Here is a 17,081-nt window from a genome sequence, read left to right as displayed (position 1 = left end):
GCAAGACGAGAGAGAGAGAGAGAGAAAATTCCAACACTTGGCAACTGACTCATATTTATGACAGTTACAATGTCCTGGGGTCACGTAACCCCCTTTTGCATCCTCCAATGCGGAGGCCAGATTCATTTAACAGCCGTTTAGTAACTTAACATCGGCAGTGATTCACTTAACAACTGTGGCAAGCAAGGTCATAACTCACTTAACAAACGTGTCACTTAGCAACATAAATTTTGGGCTCAATTATGGTCATAAGTTGAGGACTACCTGTACTATTACTACAGAAAAATCAATTGCACCTCAACAAGCTTAAAGATGACGACATCATAGCGGTCTTCCAATACATGAAGGAACATCATAGGAAAGAGAATACGGTAGATCTACTCTCTCTAGCATCTGATGGGTAAGACAAGAATATACGGAAGCTTTACAGTGAAAGATCCAAAATTGTAATGAAATATATGGATGCCCTTAACCTTCAAGGGGAAGAAATGTGATTAGACAAGAGAGAGAAGAGCCCCAGATGCTCCTCTCTCTTGTCTGGTCAAAGGAACAAATTTAGGAAGAACCCACCCTAATTGTTCAAACAGTTATAAGTGGTGGCAGGAAGTTTGCAAAATTCCGTTAATACAGCCTTAAATAAAGTGGAATTAGTTCATCTAATCAGGTTTCCTCTTTACATGAGAGCGCTGACAAAACTTGGACTAAGGAGGAATTTCCTCAACATGAGAGTTATTAAACTGGGGAGCAGCCGGCCTCCTGAACTCATGAATATTCCATCAGAGAAGTTTTAAAGAAAAGATTGGGCAGGCATTTGTCCAGGATGGTATGACGATTCCTGCTCTGGGAAGGGAATTGGCTAGAAGACCTCGGAGGTCCCTCTCAATCCTGATTCTGTTTTGGTTTTGAAACTTACTTCACTGCACAAAAAACAGGATAATCCAAAAACAGCGGGAAATCTGGAAGAATAACAAAGGTGATGGCTAGAAAAAGGGAATTAACTGTTACCTGCAAGGTGGAGTTTTATGGGAACTGTGACTAATTTTTGCTAAAACTTGATATATAATATCCAGAGCTTAACATTCACTGCTATTATTTATATAATTTAAATAATTTATTTAAACATAAAGGTCAAAATCTCTGAATATTGTTAACAAGTTCGAAAGAAAATGAAATTCAACCATTTTGCTGTCATATTAACATCTTACCAAGGTGAGCATGAGGCTCACTGCCTGGATCCCTGCTCCTCCTGATGTTTTTCCCCAGCATACATCTATACATCTTTAATGTATAGGCCTGTTTTTCCATGTGAAAAGCAATTATTTTAAATATCCTTCACCTGTAATAACTAAATCTAATAGGATTCAAGAATAATAATTAGACTTTCTGGTGCTGTTTAAAAAACGCCATATATCTCCTATAAAATGAATGCACAAGCTGAGCCAAGATGCTCCATACTGCTCATTAAACACTTGAGACAGACGCTATGTCATACCTGGCACTGGGAAGCCTAAGGACATTAAAGAGATAATACTAAACAGGAAAAGGGTGACAGGACTGCAAATATTGTTTCAGGCTGCGTTAGGCATACTGAGCAATTAATCTGGATTCTGAAATCGTTGGAGGTGTGCGAACCCTTTCAAAAATCGGGAAACCATCCATCCCAACCTAGCATTATAGCAGAACCTTAACGTCAGCCAATGATTTATTTATTTATTTATCATATTTGTATACCGCCCTATCTCCCTAGGGACTGAGGGCGGTTCACAGGCAAATAAAAAAGGTACATATAAATACAAAATAAAATAACAGTTAAAAAGCTTATTCTACATGGCCCAATTTTTTAAAAAACAATATAAATAATAAAACCCATTAAAACCAATATAAAATTTAAAATCTAATTCAGTCCTGCGCAGATGAATAGATGTGTTTTAAGCTCGCGACGGAAGGTTCGGAGGTCCGGAAGTTGACGAAGTCCTGGGGGGAGTTCGTTCCAGAGGGTGGGAGCCCCCACAGAGAAGGCCCTTCCCCTGGGTGTTGCCAGACGGCACTGCCTAGCTGACGGCACCCTGAGGAGTCCCTCTCTGTGAGAGCGCACGGGTCGGTGAGAGGTATTCGGTCGCAGCAGGCGGTCCCGTAAATAGCCCGGCCCTATGCCATGGAGCGCTTTAAAGGTAGTTACCAAGACCTTGAAGCGCACCCGGAAGGCCACAGGTAGCCAGTGCAGTCTGCGCAGGATAGGTGTCACATGGGAGCCACGAGGGGCTCCCTCTATCACCCGCGCAGCTGCATTCTGGACTAACTGAAGCCTCCGGATGCCCTTCAAGGGGAGCCCCATGTAGAGAGCATTGCAGTAATCCAGACGAGACGTCACAAGGGCATGAGTGACCGTGCATAGGGCATCCCGGTCTAGAAAGGGGCGTAACTGGCGAACCAGGTAAAAAGCTCTCCTGGAGACGGCCGTCAAATGATCTTCAAAAGACAGCCGTTCATCCAGGAGGACACCCAAGTTGCGCACCCTCTCCATCGGGCCCAATGACTCGCCCCCAACAGTCAGCCGTGATGAATTCGTCTCCAAGAGGTCTCTGGAATTTAGGCGTTCTCCTAGATGCACGGCTGTCTTTAGAAAATCATTTGACAGCCGTCGCCAGGGGAGCTTTTCATCAGGTTCACCTGATTCGCCAATTGTGCCCTTTCCTGGACCGGGACGCGTTATGCACGGTCACTCATGCCCTCGTCACTTCCCGTCTGGATTACTGCAATGCTCTCTACATGGGGCTCCCCTTGAGGAGCACCCGGAGGCTCCAACTGGTGCAGAATGCGGCCGCGCGGGGGATTGAGGGAGCTCCTCGTAGCTCCCATGTAACACCTCTCCTGCGCAGGCTGCATTGGTTGCCGGTGGTCTTCCCGGTGCACTTCAAGGTGTTGGTTATCACCTTTAAAGCGCTCCATGGCATTAGACCGGGATATTTACGGGACCGCCTGCTGCCGACAGTTACCTCCCATTGTCCGGTACGTCCAGTGCGCGCCCACAGGGAGGGTCTTCTTAGGGTGCCGTCGGCTAGTCAATGTCGGCTGGCGGCCCCCAGGGGAAGGGCGTTCTCTGTGGGGGCCCCGGCTTTATGGAATGAGCTGCCGGTGGGACTCCGTCTCCTCCCTGATCTCCAGACCTTTAAGCGCGAGCCGAAGACTTTCTTTTTTCACCAAGCGGGGCTGGCCCGATTGATTTTAGTATGGGGTTTTTAGTGGGTTTTAATAGGGTTTTATTAAGGTTTTAGTTTTGATAAATTTTAGCTAATATTTTAAGTATACAGCGATTGAATCAGTTTTTTAAACTTGATATTTTATTTTAATTGGTTAGGATTCTTGTTGTTTTATTGGCTGTACACCGCCCTGAGTCTTCGGAGAAGGGCGGTATAAAAATATGAATAAATAAATAAATAAAAATAGCGAGGCTAATCTGTTGAATGGCATGAAACCACAATTTGTAACTGTAAAGTTTTCTATCGGAATATTCAGTGCAGTTGGATGGATGGATGGATAGAGAGGAAGGTATTGAAGCTAAGGTACCCTAAGGTACCTTCATGTAAGAAATTATTCATGATTGACCAAAGCATAGAGTAATAAAAAGAAAGAGGTTGATATATTAGAATATATCAACGAGAAATTGACTTTATTCTCATTCATTATGTTTACAAGTTCCAAAGAAGATTCCTATAATCCTTTGCTGGCTGAGGAACCCTGGGAATCACCAAGGTTGGAGACCCCGCCCTGCTCCAGAATGCACCTAGTCCATTCTCTTTATTACAGGGGTCTCCAACCTGGGCCACTTTAAGCCTGGAGGACTCCGACTCCCAGAATCCCCCAGCCAGGGTCTCCAACCTGGGCCACTTTAAGCCTGGAGGACTCCGACTCCCAGAATCCCCCAGCTAGGGTCCCCAAACTGGGCCACTCTAAGCCCGGAGGACTTCAACTCCCAGAATCCCCCAGCCAGGGTCCCAAACCTGGGCCACCTGAAGCCTGGAGGACTCCAACTCCCAGAATCCCCCAGCCAGGGTCTCCAACCTGGGCCACTTGAAGCCTGGCTGGACTTCAACTCCCAGAATCTCCCAGCCAGGGTCCCAAACCTGGGCCACCTGAAGCCTGGAGGACTCCAACTCCCAGAATTCTGGCTGGGGGATTCTGGGAGTTGAAGTCCTCCAGGCTTAAAGTGGCCCAGGTTGGAGACCCCTGCTTTATTACATTTATTGGGCACAACGTCCCTCCCCCCTCGGCCTACCCCGGCCCTCCACCCACATTGGCCCCCAAAGGGGTCCCCACAGCCCCCCCCCCCGTCACTCTGGCTTCGAGCCCCACGTTCAGGATGCAAGTGGATGCGCGCGCACCCGCCCGCCCAACTGGAGAGCCTGGAGTGAGTGGCGGCCGCTCTTGAGCACCGGAAGTGCGGCTCTATGGTGCTCGGGGGGGCCATCACGTGGCGGCCGCTCTTCCGGTGTGCCATGGCGGGCTCGCCCGGTGGAATTTCGTTCTGCCGGAGCCGCTTCGGCGACATGGTGAAGGTCTCCGGCAGGCGTCGCCCGATCAAAGCGAAACTGCCTCTGGTGCTAGCCGACCGCGTCTCCAACCGGCGACTGAAGCTCGGAGGTAGGCCAAGGCCAGCGGCGCTTTGCTGGCTGGGGGATTCTGGGAGTTGGAGTCCTCCAGGCTTAAAGTGGCCCAGGCTGGAGACCCTGGCTGGGGGATTCTGGGAGTTGGAGTCCTCCGGGCTTCAAGTGGCCCAGGTTGGGGACCCTGGCTGGGGGATTCTGGGAGTTGGAGTCCTCCGGGCTTAGAGTGGCCCAGGTTGGAGACCCTGGCTGGGGGATTCTGGGAGTTGGAGTCCTCCGGGCTTCAAGTGGCCCAGGTTGGAGACCTCTGCTCCAAAGCACCTGAAGGCCAGACAAAGAATAATGGATGGAAACTGATTCAACCTGGAAATACGGAGGAATTTTCTGACAGGAAGAGCAATCAACCCGTGGAACAGAAGTTGTCTCCGGAAGTTGTGGGAGCTTCACCACTGGAGACTTTCAAGAAGAGACTGGACTGCCATCTGTCAAAAATGGTGTAGGGTCTCCTGCTTGGGTGGGGGTTGGACTAGATGACCTACAAGGTCCCTTTAACAGAATAACTCTGTTATTCTCTTAAAACCTAGTATTAGGAGTGCAAAAAGAACAAAAGGATGATGAGGGGACTGGAGACTAAAACATAGGATGGACAGTTACAGGAACTGGGCATGGATAGTCTAGTGAAAAGTAGGACCAGGGGAGACAGGATAGCATCTTCCAATATTTGAGGGGCTGCCACAGAGAGGAAGGGGTCAAGCTATTCTCCAAAGCACCCGAAGGCCAAACAAGGAATAATGGATGGAAACTGATCAAGGAGAGATTCAACCTAGAAATAAGGAGAAATTTCTGACAGTGAGAACAATCAACCCATGGAACAGAAGTTGCCTTCAGAAGTTGTGGGAGCTTCATTATTGAAGGCTTTCAAGAAGAGACTGGACAGCCAATCCATCAGAAATGGTGTAGGGTCTTCTGCTTGGGAGGAGGGGGGTTGGACTAGATGACCTACAAGGTCCCTTGCAACCCTGTTAATCTAATCAAGTGCTTCAGGCTTAATAAACAGCCACCCGGCCATTAAAGCTTCAGGTCATACTGGATAAAAAGACATCTTTGTTAAAGAAGCAGTTCTTGAAAGGGGTGGAAGAGGAAAAAGTAGTACATCATTCTGAAAATTAATGTGACCTTTCCATTGAAAGATTTCCTGTAATCACCTCTCAGTGCTTAACAGAGCAGATCTGATGTTGATTTGGTAAATGTCTTTTTTCTTTTCCTACACAAGTCATGAAAAGCACAATGAGGAGAGAAATGTCTGTTAAAATAATGGCTGGCAAAATCCTGGGGGAAACCGCCAGGAAAGAGGAAGCAGAAAGTCACTTTCGTGCCCCTAATATTACCTGGAGTCCGGATCATCTTGACTTTACCTGAGTTTCTGTGGGCTCCTTGAAGGGCATATGACAAGCATATATATATTTGAACAGAATTATCCATATACACCGTTATTTTTCAACTTCCCCAACTTTTAAGGCGCGTGGACTTCATTCCCAGGTATAGGCTAGAGAGGGAAGCTTACCCCATGTGCATAGGTACCAGGGGCGGGTTTCAAAACCCATCATTACCGGTTTGTTCTTGGGCACTCGCATGCTCACTCACACACATGACACTTTGCACATGCGCAGAAGCATCTGGGTGGGTGGGCAGAGCCTCCCGCCGCAGCCGCTACCAGTTCGCCTGATCCAGTAGCAACCCACCACTGATATGTACGGACATCCAACATGTATGTACCGGTTCACACAGCTTCTACCGATTCTGCTAAAATCTATCTGATCGAATATCTGTCTTGTGCCAGGTATTACATACAGGGATCTGGCCCACCTTGATCAAATGTCTTTCCATTGACCAGTGACTTTCTCCCTCATCCTCCTTCCCATTATAGATACTATTTAAGAATTTTCAATTCCAGTGGAGGTTAACAGCCTTTGAAATAATACGCTGCGATCAGTGCCTGCTGTATGTTGTTCCTCATTTTGTGTGTTGCTTTTGCAATAGATTTATAGAAGTTATAAAATACTCCTGGATAATGGGAGTTTCTTTTTTTCTTTTTTTTACAGAGGCAAGTTGTGTTACAGAAATGGCATTGATGATGGCTTGCTGGAAGGCACATGAGTTCAGCGACAGTGCTTGTGCTAAGGAGATTAAGACATACTTTGAATGTGCAGCAAAAGCAGAAGTAATTGCATTTTATTTTCCCCCCCAATATTCTATAAAGAAACTGTTTTCCATATATATATGGCTTAGGACCGGGTTACTTACGGGACCGCCTACTGCCACCGTTTGCCTCCCACCGCCCCGTGCGCTCTCACAGGGAGGGACTCCTCAGGGTACCGTCAGCCAAGCAATGCCGGCTGGCGGCCCACAGGGGAAGGGCCTTCTCTGTGGGGGCTCCCACCCTCTGGAACGAACTTCCCCCAGGATTTCGACAACTTCCTGACCTTCGGACCTTCTGCCGCGAGCTGAAGACGTATCTATTCTTCCACGCAGGACTGGCATAGAATTTTTAGAATTTTTATTATTGGGTTTTTAAATTTTAATGGGTTTTATGGTTTTAAATGTATTTTTAAATTGGGGCCAAATTGAATAAGTTTTTTATTATTGATTTTATTTGTATTGCATTTATTTACTGTTGTTTTTACTTGGCTGTGAACCGCCCTGAGTCCTTCAGGAGAAGGGCGGTATAAAAATTAAATAATAATAATAATTATTATTATTATTATTATTATTATTATTATTATTATTATTATTATTATTATTATTATTATTATTATTATTATTATTATTATTATTATTATTATATTGAGTTTGTAATGCCTTAGAATCACCAGCCGTTTTAATTGCATAGTATTTTATTTAAAATTTCTTTAATAAACTTTCATCTAATTAAAATGGGCAGCAATGATAATTTAGCAAATATAAGCAGGGACAGTTGATGCTTCAAGATACTGGTGGTAGCATATGAAATCCTAAATAAATTGCTCTTGAAATAATTTAAAATATTTGTCAGCCAGGGGATGTAGTCGATACTGCTGGAGCCCATAATACTGCCACTTACATTATTAAAATGAGAAACAAGACTAGGATAACATCACTACCACTATTGTCATTTCATTGAAAAAAGAGCCTGCTTTAACTCTTTGTTATCCTCACTCTATGAACCACTTTCAAAGGGCCGGAATAGCTCAGGCTGTAAGGACCCTGTTATTAGAACACAGTAGCCTGCAATTACTGCAGGTTCAAGCCCGGCCCAAGGTTGACTCAGCCTTCCATCCTTTATAAGGTAGGTAAAATGAGGACCCAGATTGTTGGGGGGGCAATAAGTTGACTTTGTAAAATATACAAATAGAATGAGACTATTGCCTTATACACTGTAAGCCGCCCTGAGTCTTCGGAGAAGGGCGGGATATAAATGTAAAAAAAAAAAAAACTTTTTTTAAAAAAAGCCAAAGAACTGTGCAAACTATTTTGAACAACCCTGGGAGGTGCAATTTGGAAATATTTCTGTGTTGGTTCAGATTGGAAATGACTCAATTGGGAATGCTTATTTTGACCTCCGAATAGGGCCATGATGAGACCACATTGCTTCGGGTGATGTTGGAACATCCCAATTTAAGCTTGAAACTTAAAAAAAAGTCCAAATTGCATTTTTTTTGAAACTATTGATTTCTATCATCTTTTTCTAGAACCGAAAAGTTAAAATTGATCCTGTAATTGGGAGTATGCTCCTTGACGTAGGAGAAGAATAGCACAGAGGCAAAATAGAATAGAATAGAATAGAATAGAATAGAATAGAATAGAATAGAATAGAATAGAATAGAATAGAATAGAATAGAATTTTTTATTGGCCAAGTGTGATTAGACACACAAGGAATTTGTCTTGGTGCATATGCTCTCAGTGTGCATAAAAGAAAAGATACGTTCATCAAGGTACAACATTTACAACATAATTGATGGTCAATAGATCAATATAAATCATAAGGACTGCCAGCAACAAAATGTTCAATACTCAACAGCTAACTTTATTGCTAACAAAACAAAATAAAAATGGAGGTAGCATATGCCTAATTGCTCAACGATTGTTACAAAATAGAATTGAGAGAAAAAGTTGGAAGTATACCATATCCCCAAAATTGGCTTTGGATATCTGGGAGACTGCATACAAGTCTCATTCCCATACTAAAATTGGAAGTAGTTATGATGCTTTGTAAAAAAAGGAAACTTGTTAAAAGAAAAATAATTGCTGAAACGGTCCATACATTACATATTTGCTTCTCATTGTTTTCCTTGTGGTTATAGAAAGTATGAGCTGTCTGCATCATCAAAATAGTTTATACAGAATGCGTCCGAAAAGTCATATTGCCAATTATGTTTTTTCTGTTACACTTATTTGTAGAAAATAATAGATTCTTAAAAAACAACTAGCAGGATAAGACCAAACTAGTCACAAAGTGTGACCAAAATAATATATTTTTTTCATATTCCTAGGAATAGATTTTAAAAATCCAACTACTCTACATTTGCCATAAAATTAATTGTTAGTTTGAGTAATAAGTGAGGAATAAGGGACTTTTGACAATACCTGTTTGGTTTGTCAAAATTAACTCTAGTCATTTAGTGACTGGGATCAATAACATTGGAAAAATGACTGGGAATTTACACTGCAGTTCAATAACTCCATAAATTTATTTGTGCTCTTTTCAGGCAAAGAAAAAAGAGACAACTCCAGAAGAATCTTCAGGAACTCTTGATGCAGAAAAAGTCAACAAATTACTTGGACGACACCCAAATATTACATACTAATATTAACAAAAATTGTTTCTGTAAATATCTGGTTATTAAAACCTGAAATTAGATCAAGTTTGGAAAACTCCCCCACCCTCACTTGTTAAAACTGAGGAGAAATAATCTTCAGAATTATATAAGTGACTTTGTCTAAAAAGACCTGCTGCCAGTAAGACCAAAGCTTGCATTTTCTCTGATGTGAAGGTTCTTCAAGCAGAAAACTTTCTGATAGATTGTCCATTTATTGTCATATTGAGTTATATGAAATAAAACCATACAATGAAACATGCTACCTACATACTAAAATTAAATTATAAATTAATTTTTCATGTATAGTCAAGTTCTTCTAGTGGAGTAAGTTTTGTCTGCTAAACCCTGGCTAAAACAGCGTTTCTACCAGATTATGTAAATCTATTTATCCTATCCATGAGATTCCCTCCTCTGTCTTCTGGATCTTTCTTGGTAGCAGCACTTCTCTAGATCAGGGGTCTCCAACCTTGGACCCTTTAAGACTTGTGGACTTCAATTCCCAGAGTCCCTCAGCCAGCAAAGCTGGCTGAGGAACTCTGGGAGTTGAAGTCCACAAGTCTTAAAGGGTCCAAGGTTGGAGACCCCTGATCTAGATCATGATTGTCCCCTCGTGTCCTAGTGGGAATGTCAGACAGTCAGTTGAATCCAGTCCCCAAGGAGCTTCCACTTGAAAGTACTCTCAACCAGGAGCTCTTTCAAGTCCTGCTTCCAAAAACTACCCATTGCTAAGTCCTAGGAATGTCTTGGCATTTGTGGGATGATGAGGCTTTGAAGAACGGAGGCACTTTGATTCTCCCTAATAATATTCAGAGACCTGGAAAAGCCCTTAGTAAGATCTTTATGCTGCATCCTAGTACCCATTCAGACCAAAAGGATGTTTAATATAATAAGCGTCTCATGATCTCTGTGTGTGAAGGTAGAAAGTGGTGAGCCCCAACAACATTACTTTTTACCAAATTAAACATCAGTGAAGAATTGTCCAAATGTGATAATCTAGATCAGGGGTGTCAAACTCAATTTGATTGATGGCCACACCAGGGTTGTGTTTGACTTCGGAGGGCCGGTATGTGTACGTGTATGTCCAGGGGTGGGCGTGGTCATGATGGGTGTGGCCGGGGTAGGTGTCTGACACAGGCTCAAGATGTATTTTTTCCGTTCTTTCTTTTCACCGTTTTTTACTATAACCATTTTCCTATCTCTTCTACCAGATATTACTAGCAAACATTTATTACTTATTCTTCATACTCCACTAAACTTCTTATTTTTAAATTTACACCCTTTAATAGCTTAATAGTAAATTGCTTTTCCAGGAAGAAAAGCTATTTTTTTTTTTTTTGCATTTATACCCCGCCCTTCTCCGAAGACTCAGGGCGGCTTACACTGTGTCAAGCAATAGTCTTCATCCATTTGTATATTATATACAAAGTCAACTTATTGCCCCTCCAACAATCTGGGTCCTCATTTTACCTACCTTATAAAGGATGGAAGGCTGAGTCAACCTTGGGCCTGGTGGGACTTGGGCCTGGTGGGACTTGAACCTGCAGTAATTGCAAGCAGCTGCTGTTAATAACAGACTGTCTTACCAGTCTGAGCCACAGAGGCCCTTTATGCTATTGTTATTTTTATTATTCAACTAATAATACAATAGCATAAATAACATGATAATACAAGATCTAACAGCAGAGGTAAATGTCCAGGATAGTAAATAGAAATGGCTGTCGATTATAGATGGTTGATTGTAGATTAAATGGACCTAATTAAATGGGCCATTGTAATCCAGTCCATTCCAATCCTCCTGCAACACTGCTGGCCGAAAACGGACCATGTAGGAGGGTGGGAGCAGTCTTAGGGAATCTTTGGTTGGGCTGTTGTTTACTGATGGGTCTTCGGCAGTTTCTTGGTTGTGTACTGCTTACTTGATTTTTGGTCTGAAGTTAACCTTGTGAGTTAATCTACATTGATCTGGGTCAGGGGTCTGCAAACTTGGCTCTTTTAAGACTGGTGGACTTCAACTCCCAGAGTCCCTCAGCCAGCAAAGCTTGATTGTTGATTGTCTCTCTTGCATAATCTACAGATGTTGTTAATGTCTGTGTGTCTATTGATGGGTGATTTGTCAAGAGTGCCAGGCTTCTAGAACAGGGATGTCAAACTCGAGGCCCGTGGGCCGAATTTGGCCTGCGGAGTGCTTAAATCTGGCCTGCGGGGCCAGCCTGGAAATAGCAAAGGACCGGCCTGCAGTGCCTCGGGTGGACAAAACGGGGTGGGGTGGGGGGGCGTGTGCTCCATCCCCACCCCACCCCACAGTCTGTTTTCAACCTGGATGGCCTCCTGCAGGATTTTGCTGGGTGCATTTTGTGCCCTGTTTTGGCCAGCAAACTGCTGCAGGAGGTGTCCATCCCATCTCCCCTCCCCCCCCCACTGGCCCAAGGAGAACTACAATGCTAATCCAGCCCTCAAAGAACTCCAGTTTGACCGCCCTGTTCTAGAAACTCCCTGGCATTTTTGGATTTGGCCTGGTCTAGGATTATCACATTTTCCCAATTGAAACTATGGTTAAATTTCTCTATATCTTGTGAAATTAAAATATTGATCATGTCTTCTGACTGCCAGTTGGTGTTCAAGCATTTAACTTCCTTTGAAACCCGTTAAGGATATTCTTAAGACTCTGTCTTAATGCAGTGAATAAAATATATTTTTCATGATTGGCAATAATGTTTTTCATTTGGCTAATTTATTAATTTACTCTCAATTAATAAATTATCCAAATTAAAAATTTGCTCTGCCAGCGGCGAAAAATATGATTTATGCTAAACCATATTAAACCCACTAATTAATTTGAATGATCTACCTTTGAATTAAGAGCTATCTTGAGGGAGATTTTTCTCTTAGGCAACCAGGATATCTCAAGTCTCTTGTCCATATGGAGGTCTTTTATAAAAGCTGGATGAAGCCCAAAACGTTTGTTTTGCAATGAAGTCCGTATCAGCAAGACGACCACTGAAAAGCCCAATCCTAGTCCAGTTTGGAAGGCAGAAATCTGTGAGAATTGGGCATGTACAATGCTCAAGGAAAAGCCTCTTTTAGGAAGAAGAGGTGAGCTAAAACGCCGAATAGGTACCAAAAAAAAAAAAAAAGTGCAGAAGTAGCAAGCAAAATAATTTTGCTTTCTTTCGTTGTTCAAAGCAAAGATTTCCACTTGACCATTTTTTGCTGGAGGAGGAAAAGCTAAAGTGACGAAGACAAGTATGCCTTTAATGGGGCTGCTGTGAGTTTTGTTCCTTGCATGAAAATGACAGGAACCTCTGAGCCCCTATGAAAGCGAAGGGAGGGGAATAGCGGCACAGGAGACCAATGATAAATTCAGCCACAGACAGTAGCGTAAAGCGCCAGCATGAAGAATCAGCTCCCGGCCGGCAGAAAGATGGTGCTCCCCCAAGTGTTCCTCTCCCTGCTGTGGCTTGGATCTGGGCAGGTAGGCGATGGGTCTTTCATCTGCCAGCAGTCACTGAACTGTTTAATCTTGCATTGTGACCAGCTCACGATGCCTGGCGGGATATTATTTAGCCTATCTAGGCATGCCAAGGTTATGGAAAAGCTTGCTAACAGATCTGTGTCATTGGAAGAGTTAGATTCATTTGACACCATGAAAGCAATGCAAACGTTAGGAATAAATTTACACAGCGGGGGTTTGCAAACTATGGTCATGTTCTACACACATGGCAGATTCTTTGTCTCAGATTCTTGACTGATTAGCCACGATCAGGCATGCAGTCTGAATATTTATAATCATATAATGCCAGGATTTGGAAAGATACTTAACTTTCCTCCTCATTATTTCTCCTATGCATCCAGGAAGAGGAAAAAGCTACAAAAAAGGGGTGTTGCTTCCCAGCAGATGCTGAATTACTGCATCTATACTATGGAACGACTTCCTCACTAGCAACTCCCTCATTTGATGCAGGCTCTCCTCACTGAATGAATGCAAATGGGCTGGCAGTCTCCTCTATGCTTTGTAATGAATTCTTTGTGCAAGTTGCTGTATTGGTGTGCTTTAGTTGACTTCTGCAGGCAATCTTTATTCGGATGATTAAATAACAATGCATCCAGTTGACATATGCCGGAGAAATAGAATTACAAAGGCATTTCCAAGTTTAAAACAACCCTCCCCTATCCCAAGTATGCAGGTGTCATTGAATATCTCTTTCCTTTTGCTCATTCTCCCATTAAGTCAGTGATGCAGTCAATGAGCAGAGATCCCTGCAGGTCAAGCAAAGGGCAGCAGCCACCAGTGGACATTGAAAATAACCTGCCACAACGATCAGCTGTTCTGAAAAGCAACCAGCAGCAAACTGAGGATAACTTACTGAAATAAAACTCCAACATTTTTTAGTGAGAGTGGAAAATTCCTGCTTAAAATTCCAAATTTAAGGGATTGCAAGACTCGATCTAAGCCAGGGATCTCCAACCTTAGTAACTTTAAGACTTGTGGACTTCAACTCCAGAAAACTTAGAACTCCGCCGACTCCGACATGACCTGTGTCATCTATTGCAATGTCCTTCCTGTTAAAGACTATTTCAGCTTCAATCGCAATAACACAAGAGCAAACAATAGATTCAAACTTAATGTTAACCGCTTCAATCTTGATTGCAGAAAATATGACTTTTGTAACAAGAGTTAACACTTGGAACGCGCTACCTGACTCTGTGGTCTCTTCTCAAACTTCCAAAATCTTCAACCAAAAACTGTCTACCATTGACCTCACCTCATTCCTAAGAGGACTATAAGAGATGTGCATAAGTGCACAAAAGTGCCTACCGTTCCTGTCCTATTGTTTTTCTATCATTATATGTGCTTGTATATAATGTTGTGACAAAAATAAATAAATAAAATAAATAAATAAAACAAATTGAAGTCCACAAGTCTTAAAAGTTTCCAAGGTTGGAGACCCCTGATCTAAGCTGAAAGTGTGCTCACACCCACCTGCCTTGGAATTAGTAAAACATCAAATATTAGTTTGCTGCATCAAAAATAAGTTTTGTGATGTTTTAAAGACCAGAGTCTTCCAAGGACTTAAATCTTTTTCCTTCATGGTACTACCAATATTTGATAACTTTGTATACCTTTTTTAATTTGATAACTTTATGTAACTTAAATTTTTAATAACCTAAGTGCTGGAAGGTATTCATTTCTTTAATGGGATTTCAGGCTGTGGAAACTTCACTATAAAGTATAAATGCAAAGTACCACCTCTGATTGCAATGGCTGACTCAGAGAGATAATTGCAAAGACGTTGCGATATATTCCAAAAGAAAATGAATGAGCAAAATTCTACCTGCTGCTCCTCCCAAAAAAACCATCTCTTTGCCTCTAATAATACAGCCAGTATATTGTAAGACATTGGTTACAGTGTTGGGCTTGGTCAAGAAAATGCAGATGTAAGAACCCAACTGACCATAGTTTAGCAAGTGACTTTGGGTCATTCATCTTCTTTTAACCGACCCTGTTTCACAGGTACTTGTGAAGATAAAATTAAAACATACTCTCAGGTACATAGACTTCAGCCTGTGGACAGGACTAGGCTGGAAGAGGAATAAAAATGCAGACAATTAAGCCATCTTTGCATACTTGTCTTGGAAGCTACCTTTGGACAAAGATCCTATTTAACCATTTATAGTACATCTCCTGAAGATGAAACTGAAATACTTTGGCCACTTAATGAGAAGGAAGGACTCACTGGAGAAGAGCCTAATGCTGGGAAAGATTGAGGGCAAAAGAAGAAGGGGACGACAGAGAATGAGGTGGCTGGATGGAGTCACTGAAGCAATAGGCATGAGCTTAAATGGACTCCAGAGGATGGTAGAGGATAGGAAGGCCTGGAGGACCATTGTCCATGAATTGGACACGACTTCACAACTAACAACAACAAAGTACATACTCCTTTGTCCTGCAATGCACCATTCTTGAGAATCTGGTCACTAACCCAAACCCTAACTGAAAGAATTAATTCTGCATTCTTTGTTCAAGGAGAACTAGCAAGCATACTCTATTCATTTTCTGATCAATCTTTTATTTTGTCTAGATATATTAATACTTCAACTGTGTACAACAAATGTCAGCAATAAGCATTCATTGGAAGAATAGTGTGGCTTAATAATAATTACTACTTCTCCGTCTTGAAACAGCTTTCTACGTTTAATCACTATTTAGGAAATGTCTACCTGCTGTACCTCTATGTTCTACCGATTTTTAAATGGTCCAATAGCCAGACTTTACTTTTGTTTACTGATGGTTGGTGAAAGCACACAGCTATGCCAAGCAATCGTGCATTATTAAAAGGTAAAGGTTCCCCTCGCACATATGTGCTAGTCATTCCTAACTCTAGGGGGCGGTGCTCATCTCCGTTTCAAAGCCGAAGAGCCAGTGCTGTCCGAAGACTTCTCCATGGTCATGTGGCCAGCATGACTCAACGCCAAAGGCGCACGGAACACTGTTACCTTCCCACCAAAGGTGGTCCCTATTTTTTCTACTTGCATTTTTACGTGCTTTCGAAACTGCTAGATTGGCAGAAGCTGGGACAAGTAACGGGAGCTCACCCCGTTACACAGCAGCACTAGGGATTCGAACCGCTGAGCTGCCGACCTTTCGATCGACAAGCTCAACGTCCTAGCCCCTGAGACATCGCGTGCATTATTAGGTCTATGCTAATAGCTACAGTAAAATATGTGTTGCAGCTTCATCCAATATGTATACTGCATGGGATCTCCATTCCACAATGGTTCCCACATGTAGTCCATGACTATAGTGCTGGTAAAAGTGCAGATGTTAATACCTTAACATGCCTACCAAGCATGGAGAGTCTTCATGAGATTCTGGTACAGAAGATGAGAAATGTGAGATTAACTTTGTTGAAGACAAGACAAGAAGAAGCGGGTCAAAATTAAAAGGACGGAGATTTGGGCTGGGCACCAGGAAGAATCTCTTACAACAGTGGTTCTCAACCTGTGGGTCGCGACCCAGTTGGGGGTCGAATGACGATTTGCCAGGGGTCGCCTAAGACCATCGGAAATATGGGAAGTATACTTGCGAGTCGAAGAATCGCGCTCCAAAAGTTGACTCCACAAGCCAGCTGCAGGCTCTTCAAATCGCTAGCCGAATTCGGCTTCAGGTGCGATGAATTAAAAAAAAGAGAAATCTTTGCTCTGATGTCTCCCTCTCAAGCCAGCTGCAATCACTCCCAATCGCTAGCCTAATCTGGCTTCAGACGCCATAAACTTAATAGGGGAGGAGTCTCCGCTTTAATGCCTCCGTCCTCAAGGCAATCGCAAGCAGTTCAGATCGCTAGCCAATAAGGCTTCAGGCGCGATAAATTCAAAACGAAAATAATTTTACGATTGGGGTGGCCACATTGTGGGGAATTGTATTAAAGGGGTCGCAGCACTATGAAGGTTGAGAACCACTGTCTTACAATAATGATGCGATCTCAATGGCTTTTCCCAAATGGCCATCTGTTAGGAGTGCTGTAGTAGATATCATTGGGATTATGATGTCTGGCACTGAGAAAGTTCGGTCTTGTCAGGTGCAAATAACTAGGAACAGAACAGGAGTTCAGTTCAAAGCAC

General features: G+C 42.8%; 1 protein-coding gene across 1 annotated transcript; it reads left to right on the top strand.

The window, feature by feature from the left end:
* The first annotated feature begins 4,448 nt into the window (after window positions 1-4,448).
* On the top strand, window positions 4,449-9,754 carry CHCHD1 (coiled-coil-helix-coiled-coil-helix domain containing 1). The gene is made up of 3 exons (XM_058187990.1): window positions 4,449-4,641; window positions 6,707-6,825; window positions 9,351-9,754. The coding sequence occupies exons 1-3, from the start codon at window positions 4,449-4,451 to the stop codon at window positions 9,447-9,449; spliced, it is 411 nt and encodes a 136-aa protein (XP_058043973.1). The 3' UTR covers window positions 9,450-9,754.
* The last annotated feature ends 7,327 nt before the right edge of the window (window positions 9,755-17,081 follow it).

Source organism: Ahaetulla prasina, chromosome 6 (genome assembly GCF_028640845.1).
Source record: "Ahaetulla prasina isolate Xishuangbanna chromosome 6, ASM2864084v1, whole genome shotgun sequence".
Lineage (NCBI taxonomy): Eukaryota > Metazoa > Chordata > Lepidosauria > Squamata > Colubridae > Ahaetulla > Ahaetulla prasina.
The sequence above is the reverse complement of the archived record's forward strand: the minus strand, read 5'-3'. Positions and strand labels throughout refer to the sequence as shown.

Bases quoted from the DNA above. Each gene is read 5' to 3' on its own strand.
- CHCHD1 (XM_058187990.1), top strand. From the start codon at position 4,449: ATGGTGCTCGGGGGGGCCATCACGTGGCGGCCGCTCTTCCGGTGTGCC. The intron at 4,642-6,706 runs GTAGGCCAAGGC...TTTTTTTTACAG, and splicing joins CCGGCGACTGAAGCTCGGAG to AGGCAAGTTGTGTTACAGAA. The intron at 6,826-9,350 runs GTAATTGCATTT...TGCTCTTTTCAG, and splicing joins AATGTGCAGCAAAAGCAGAA to GCAAAGAAAAAAGAGACAAC.